Genomic DNA, 8,440 nt, shown 5'->3' on the forward strand with positions numbered 1-8,440 from the left:
TATGAGCAGGTGGGGTTGGAACATGGATGTTAGGTGTTGAAGAAGTTTGTCCATATCCATGTCCAGTATTGAATTGTGAAGTACATCTGGGTTCACTGTTCCGACCAAACCAAGCTTCACTTCGGTCATCCCCCAAGTTACATGGCTCAATATGATCATCAATCGAAGACATGGCATGAATTGGATTGGGTTGACCCGTTGGATTGCAATGCTGGTGTACTCCATGACTGTTAGCAAGTGTAACTGATACAAATAATGGCATCCGGGATGCCTCACTGCCTTTTACAAAGAAGCTAAGATCTTCATCTTCGACTATGTCAATTGGGGAAGTCAGGACCAATAGATTGTAACAACATTGATGTGTATACCAAACATATCCAGATCGATATTCAGTTGTTGGTGTATCATACTCATTAATTCACTGACTGTTATATCATTTCTGACTTTCAGACCTTTCATATGATCATCAACATAATTTCTTCCGGACTAATCTCAATCCCCACTAAATCATACAAAGATGCGAAGTAGCGCCATTGATCTACAATTGGATATACAAATCATTGATAAGTGAACGATCGTGTATAAGTTACTAAGTGATCGTGTATAAATTACTAAACGACCGTGTATAAATTACTACACGATCGTTTATAATTTACTAAACGACACTTATTATGAAAGCGATCTGAGAGAAGAAATTGTACATTGAATGAAGGGCTAAAGAAACCGTTGAAGGAAGAAGAAATGTGAATAGAATCCGACAATGAAAGCTACAAGAGAAAGCTACTAGAGAATCTGAAGATGTTGAGCTGAAACTTTGAGAGAAAGCTACGAGAGAACAATGAGAGAAATTTGTGGGGAATTTGACGACAGAAAGTGAATAGTGAGAGAGACGTTCCATTCTCTTTAGAATATTAGTTGGGAATAAATGTTTTGGTGGAATGTTGGTGGTGTATTGAATGCACATTGAATGAAGGGCTAAAGAAATCGTAGAAGGAAGAAATGTGACGTTATGGTGACTTTTTAAAAATTAGGAATAATTTTGATATTTCGCATGAGAAAAATGTCAGTGCTAGAAAAGTTTTTAGAAATAGACCATGGGTAGAAAAATTGTTGGGTTTTGGATCTTTTGTGAAATTTTCGTGAAATTTTCCACGCCTGCCAAATTCAACGATTGGGAACGAAGAAGACACAACAACAGCCAATCTCCGATCAAACGCAATACTGAGATCAATCTAAAAAATGGAGAATCATCTGGTGGAACTCTGCATCGATTCGGCCTGTCGGAGCAAGGACAGCGTCGAGAAATGGCGGAGGCAGAAGCGGAGCCTTGAGCGCTTGCCCTCTCATCTCGCCGATGCTCTCCTTCGCCGTCTACATGCTCGTCGTTTCCTCTATCCATCTCTTCTCGAGTATGTTTCCTCTTGTTTTTTTGGTCCAAAATCCAAATCGAGAAATATCTCTGTTGAACAGCGGATTGCAAACTTTTTGGCTCTCGTTTCGTCCAGTCGTACAATCATTAAAACGTAAAACTTCTATATTGGATAGAAATGCTTGAATTTTTTATGAATTCTGGTTTGATTTGGTAAGTGGAGTGATTAATCTGCCTTTCTTATCATCAAATTGAATCCTGTCGCTTTTATCCTCGAGTTTGTGATGTTTATGTCGAAACGATCCTGTTGCTTGATACTTTATAATAGAATTATAGCTTACTTAGTTGTGATCAAGTTCAGTTTAATTCTTGATTGAGATGCTGACAGTCGACCTCAATTTGGTATTGACTGGCTTTTAAAACGTAGATAATGAGGTGACTACAGCTTATGCTTTTGGTATTCCTTTCCTTTTTCCCTCCATTGTTGCGTATCAAAACGTTATTCTTCAATTTTGCTAGGTGAAATACTTTTGGGAGTGCCGATTAAGTTTACGTTCTTTCTTTCTCACTGTTTTTCACCAGTATGTTGAGTGGCCTTATCAAATTACCTTAGTTTTTCACTAACATTCTGCTGAACTTAGATGTTTTAATGCAGAGTTTTCAAATATACCATAGAGGTGGTCGATCTAAGTGGTGAAAATGCTGTTGATTCAGAATGGATGGCCTACTTAGGGTCATTTTGTTACTTGCAATCATTGAACGTTTCCAATTGCCACAGGCTTTCTAGTTCTGGTATCTGGACTATTTCAGGTATGTAATAAAGAATGATACAAATGTGAGTTTGAAGGCTGAATTGTCTGTCACAGAAGGTTATGTCGAAATGATTATAGCCTATTGTAGTTTATGATCCACTGGACTGGACTTATTGAACCCTGAAAATGTTGTGTTTATTTTCCATTAAAAGAATACATTTTATAATATCTTTATTCCCTTTATCAACTTTGGACATTAACCAGTCCATCTAAATTTAACTGGCTGCAATTCAGTTAAGTTTGATAGTTATGTCCTATGCTTGTATATAGGGATGACAACTTTAAGGGAGTTGAACATTTCTAGATGTTTGAAAGTTACCGATGCTGGAATTAGGCATCTTTTGTCCATACCAACCTTGGAAAAGCTATGCATTGCCGAGACTGGTATCACTGCACATGGAGTTACACTCCTTTCTTCGTTAAAAACATTGGTGTTCTTGGACTTGGGTGGTCTACCTGTCACCGATCAGGCCCTGAGCTCTCTTCAGGTATTTCTTCTCTCCTTTTTAATTGAGACAATTTGTCAACAAGTCTTACTTTGAATCGAATATCTTTTGTTCGTGGACCTGCGGCTGCATGGTTCACACCTTATGTTTCTTGCTATGCTAACACATAGACATTCTCTTCCTTCACTTGCACGCTTACACCATCAAATAATTCTGGATATTTTGATTGTCCATTGGTCCTATTTGACTTAGTGTAAACCTTTACAGATAATGTGTTGCACCACTATTGGATTTGTGAATGATATAGGACACTCGAGATATGTTTTTTTAATGACCTTTTGTTCCACTTGCTGTTGATGATTTGATAGCATAATAGCTTCAATAACAATCTAGTAATCTAGTATACAGATAATTGGATTGTTATTTCTTCACTTAAACTCAAACTGACTATTTATTTTCCGAGTAAATTCTGTTTATTTATTGTTGAATCTATAAAATTTTATTGCCTTTCTTTGCAGTTCATATTTTTTACTTAAATAATTTTAATTTTATTCCTCGGTTTCTGTCCCACTCTCTTTAGGTGCTTACAAAATTACAATACCTTGACCTTTGGGGTAGTAAAATATCTAACAGTGGATCTGATGTTCTTCAAATGTTTCCAAAGTTGAGCTTCCTGAATATAGCTTGGACTAGTGTCACCAAGTTCCCGAACCTGCCTCACCTAGAGTGTCTGAACATGAGTAACTGCATTATTGACTCTACACTTAAAGGGCCTGGTGCTAAAGTTCCTCTAAGAAAGCTTATTGCCTCTGGAGCTACACTTTCAAATGAGACTGAAGATCTGGCATTTGTTGGAATAAATGTCCTATATTATCTGGACTTTTCAAACGCTTCTCTTCACAGATTCTGCTTCTTATCTCATATGAAAGCAATAGAACATTTAGACCTTAGCTCTACTACCATTGGAGACAATTCAGTTGGATTAATTGCGTCTGTTGGAGAAAATTTGAAATATCTAAACCTCAGCTGCACAGCAGTCAGCTCTTCTGGAATTGGGACTTTAGCTGGAAAAGTATCCAATCTGGAAACTTTATCACTATCTCATACAATGGTTGATGATCTTGTCCTATCATATCTGACTACGATGCCTTCCTTGAAGTGTATTGACCTCAGTGAAACAGACATCAAAGGTATTGCTTTTGTTCTACAAAAAATGTTTTGAGTGTATTTAGTCAGTTCATATATGCTGCATTTTCCCCTTGCTCCATTTCGTGTATGTTAAACACACATCAACTCCATTGGCATTCTTATTTTGCACCCCCTTTCAGTATGATGCTGAATCCTTTTATGCTTCTGGGGGGAAGGTAATGTTACATCTTAATGGCAGCCCACAGTAACCATGTGCAGGTTTTATATGGGTGGTTTCGTCATCCGATGCATTTAATTCTATTAGCATCACAAAAACTGAATACTATTGGAAAATATTTAGCCCGTGCTATTAGATAGGAACAGAACAAAATTTGTTCGGAAACTACTCTCCCAGGATAGGGGAAATGGGAAAAACAACTGGGAAACTATGACACCTATTGTCGCTGATACTTTTCACCATGGTTCTATAAACCATCTGAGAAGTTCGCCGTCTTCTAATTTTTTTATTTTTTTGTTCTGTAAATTCCAGGTTATATACACCGATCAGCTACAGAGGAAACCAAATTTCTCTCATTGACAGAGTTGCAAAACCTTGATTGTTTAGAAGTGTTGAATCTGGAGCATACTCATGTTGATGATGAATCTCTATGCCCATTATCAAGATTTCGAAAACTGAGTCACTTGATGCTTAGAAGTCCCTCATTTACAGACATGGCATTGAATTACTTGTCAATTTTGCCCAAGCTGAAAACTCTCAGCATTCGTGATGCAGTTTTGACCAATCAGGCATTTGATACACTGAAGCCTGTGGCAACTTTACAAACAATCGACTTGAGAGGTTGTTGGCTCTTAACTGAGGGTGGTCTTTCAGGATTTCACAGAAGGTTTCCACAAATTGAAGTTAGACACGAACTTTTTCACTTCTCATCTGATCCAACTTCCTCTGATCGGCCTTCAACTCATTCTACTGCAAAGAAATTACAACTGAACCACAGGAGCAGATCTACGGGCATGTCACCATATTTTGTAGGTATGTAACTCAGAGAAATAATACATGGTATGATTTTATTTCAAACTAGAACGCAATAGAAACTTGGATTATTTCTCAGTCATATATATCATGCATTCATACATACTGATATATTTGCTCTATGTTATTGGCAAAAGAACAGATTTAAACATATTTTCTTTTATGGTGAAAATTTGATGTCTGGTTAATGTTGATTTAGAACATTCAATTTAAGTATAAAATTATGGAAAATAGTGCAAGAGATGTCAATATCTAATCCTTGATTCTAAGTAGGTTACTGTTCACGAGGTTATTTGACTTCTTTCTTTCTTTCTTTCTTTCTTTCTTCCCCTTTATCCAATAGATCAGAGGTTGAAGTATAGCAAAGAAGAGCTACTTGTCCTTCAGTTTTCTTCTCTGTCCAACGGTTCCACATCTGCCCTTGAAATTGGTCAGAAATCTGATACCTGAAGACGCTTGAAGTATTCTAAGAATAATTATTTGGTAATCCTATTCACTATTGATGGCTTAGGTTCATTATATTTAGATCTTTATGTTTGACTTGCTAATTATGTACTCTCTATTGGAATTGTATTGAAGTATTCATTGAAACTTCTCAGGTTGAATCTTAATTATGTGGATGGGAACAGATAACTTGTTTCTGGTTGAGCTCAGACTTGAAAGATTCAACAAAGCATGGAGTAGAAACATTTGAGGTAGCATTGCAGAAGGATGGACATTGAGAAAAGGGAGAAACCTTTCAGTAGAGGAAATGGATAAGAGGTTTAAACTAGAACCGGGGTTCTTTAATATTTATTGGGAGAAAAGTAGACTTTTGCATAGATTGTTAGATTCTAGGAAGGTTGGAGTCAGTGTTGTAGAAGACAAAGGCATCAAATAGGAAATATTAAATTTCTTCTATGATTATTATTATTCTTTTTACAAGAGGGGAAAGGAGGATTTGAATCTCCAATCTCAGAAAAGGAATACATGTTATTTATCGTTGAGTTAAGATCACTTTAACTGGTGCTAATTGGTAGGTTCATTGCAGTTGAGGAAAACAATTGGCCTGAAAGGCCTTCAAGGTTTCGGGAGAGTTTGAATTATTTGTAATCCTGTTTTACTATTATTGATGTATGAGGTTCATTACATTTAGATAAAGTTAAGTTGCCCTGCCAGTCTCATGTATTGGAGGCAGGAAGTTTGAAAAAAAAAAAAAAAAAAAAAAAAAAGAAAAAGAAGAAACTTGATGTTGCTTATGATATGTACTGTGAAGTTGTTATTCATATCACATCTTCTCCCACATTTTAATTATATCAATTTTACTTTTCTTATAATGGACGTTTTCACAAGTTTGTTAGGATATGTTTGGAGAGTTGGAATGTAATTAGGATTATTGAGAATCAAAAGAGTGTTGGAAAGCGTGAATAATCGAAAACAAAACGAAAATGAGATTATGAAGCATGAGAACGATGAGAAAGAGGGTTAGATTGAAAACTGTCAGAACGGAATGAGTTTGTATTATAAATGGGACTCATAACATCCAATTCAAACATGGGTTTTTATTAGACTGCATTATAATTCCATTCCATTATAGGCCATCAAATACACCCTTATTGTCTTGTATTTTTCACATCCCGAGAATGGAATGCATTGGTATATACTATATTGACATCTTTTTCCACTTTTTTCTTCTCATTAATACAAGATTTGTAAAGTAGCATTTAGATGATACACATTCATTAACAACGAAACAAATCTCTTTGGCAACATGAGCATAAAGTTTTTACTATAAAACCCGAGGTCAAAAGTTGAAGGCTCCTACCTCACATATTATCAAATCTATACAAATCTCGCCATCCTTTCACATTTGATCCTTTTAAAGTTGTATAATGTCCCATTTCATTTTACTTTAACATATAAAATCATAAATGAAAATATCTTACTCTGTTTTATCTTTTTTATTATGTTTTTTTCAAATGTGTTCAGCACATTTCATAGTGGGGCTACAAGAATGACAAAAATAAACAAAATATCATAAAATTTGTAAATTTAGCATCAACTTTTCCAAAATTGCAAATATTACAAAAAAAAAAAAAAAAAAAAAAAATCTGACTTTCGTTTTGTAAAAGGTGTTCGTAGATGTTCTAAAAAATTTCCTAAAAAGATTATGCATACCCGACAAAAAATATCTTGCATATTACATTAGAAACACTAATAAAAAAAAGACATCTGAAGAGTAATTTGGACCAATGCGAGCTTGACTTAGTAGTATTGATGTGTTTCGACCTTAGAGGTCGGAGGTTCAATCCTCCATCCCGTAAATATTGTACTAAAAAAAGGTAACTTGGAAAAGAAAATGGGGAAAATTTTCAGATTTTTTTCTCCCATATCCTTATCCTTAAGCTTCAGCACTCTTCTTCTGATCTCCCTTATCAAAAAAAAAAAAAAAAAAAAAAAAGGCTTAATCACTATTTTGAATTTCAGAATGTAAATTTCTTGATGACTGTAGTCAGCGTTGGCCAAAGCAGGAGGAGAAGAAAATCTCAGAGTAACCTTTTAAACTTGGGAAAAAATCAAAACTAATAACCTTAAATTGAAATGTAAAACTTTAAATGACAGCTAATTAAAAAAATGTAATATATCAAAACTAACAACCTTAAATTGCAAAGAGTTTTTAAAAGAAAATATACATATAATTGAAAAAATGCAGTTGCATATAAGTAGGGATCAGTGTGAAGTGCAACAAAGGTTAAAATTGAAAAAATAGTAAAAAGCCAGGTGAATCTGAAACTTAAAAAAAGAAAAAAGAAAAAAATGACATCTCAATTTTTTAGTCATGTTTGGTAAATATTTCGTTTTTTACTTTTAGTTTTTTAAAATTAATCCTATTTCTTCTCAATAAATGAGTTGAATATTTTTAAGTTCATAGTAGAATTATTAGCCAAATGCTAAAAACAAGAACAAGTTTTTAAAAGCTACCATTTTTAGTTTTCAAAATTTAGTTTGATTTTTCAAATTATTGACAAAAAGTAGATAACAAAGGAAGAAATTTGAAGGTGAAAATAGTATCTATAAACTTAATTTTCAAATAAAAAAATAAAAAATTAAATTGTTACCAAACGAACCTTAATTTTTGTTTACTTTTAAAAACATGGTTTAGAATTGGTCATTCCTTCTAATTTCACCCTTGCTATTTAAATGTTAAATCACAAAATGCTACGTGATAAAATTTTCTTTTTTATAATTTTTGACATATGTTGATTAAATTATAAAAATGTCTATAAACTTTGTACTTTGGGTAAAAAATATTTCTCAACTTTCAAAAGTTTTAAAAAATATCCTAAACTTTAAAAAATAGTTAAAAAATTGTGTATATCGTTAGTGTTGGATGACAACATTAAAATTTTGTATAAAAAATACCCTTAAACTTTTAAAAGTTTAAAAAATACCCTTAACATAAAATAAAAGTATAAAAATTCATTCACCATTAGTAGGTAAAATTAGAATAATATTGTGGTTTTTAAAACTATTTATAAAAATATTGTTGTTTCAAAACAATTTAGAAAAATATTGTACTTTTTTTTATTTAGTGTGTCGAGTTTTGTAAACTCGACAAAGGATGTCGAGTCTTCAAAATTCGACAAGCCTAAGT

General features: G+C 33.7%; 1 protein-coding gene across 4 annotated transcripts; it reads left to right on the forward strand.

The window, feature by feature from the left end:
• The first annotated feature begins 1,104 nt into the window (after positions 1-1,104).
• Positions 1,105-6,017, forward strand: LOC120068781 (F-box/LRR-repeat protein 14). Of its 4 annotated transcripts, none has more exons than XR_005479357.1 (7): positions 1,105-1,523; positions 2,025-2,179; positions 2,452-2,669; positions 3,208-3,817; positions 4,306-4,806; positions 5,155-5,289; positions 5,406-6,017. XR_005479357.1 is itself a non-coding variant. In XM_039020430.1 (7 exons), the coding sequence occupies exons 1-6, from the start codon at positions 1,240-1,242 to the stop codon at positions 5,254-5,256; spliced, it is 1,875 nt and encodes a 624-aa protein (XP_038876358.1). In that variant the 5' UTR covers positions 1,106-1,239; the 3' UTR covers positions 5,257-5,289; positions 5,406-6,017. The 4 variants fall into 4 exon arrangements, 3 of the variants coding, with proteins under 3 accessions (XP_038876358.1, XP_038876360.1, XP_038876365.1); XM_039020430.1 differs by having other exon boundaries at positions 1,106-1,523; positions 5,150-5,289; XM_039020432.1 differs by having other exon boundaries at positions 1,108-1,409; positions 5,150-5,289.
• Positions 6,018-8,440: the final 2,423 nt, after the last annotated feature.

This window comes from Benincasa hispida, chromosome 1 (genome assembly GCF_009727055.1).
Source record: "Benincasa hispida cultivar B227 chromosome 1, ASM972705v1, whole genome shotgun sequence".
NCBI lineage: Eukaryota > Viridiplantae > Streptophyta > Magnoliopsida > Cucurbitales > Cucurbitaceae > Benincasa > Benincasa hispida.

Excerpts from the sequence above, each read along its gene's own strand:
- LOC120068781 (XM_039020430.1), top strand. The coding sequence starts at position 1,240 with ATGGAGAATCATCTGGTGGAACTCTGCATCGATTCGGCCTGTCGGAGC. Across the intron at positions 2,180-2,451 it reads TGGTATCTGGACTATTTCAG|GGATGACAACTTTAAGGGAG; the intron begins GTATGTAATAAA and ends GCTTGTATATAG. Across the intron at positions 2,670-3,207 it reads AGGCCCTGAGCTCTCTTCAG|GTGCTTACAAAATTACAATA; the intron begins GTATTTCTTCTC and ends CACTCTCTTTAG.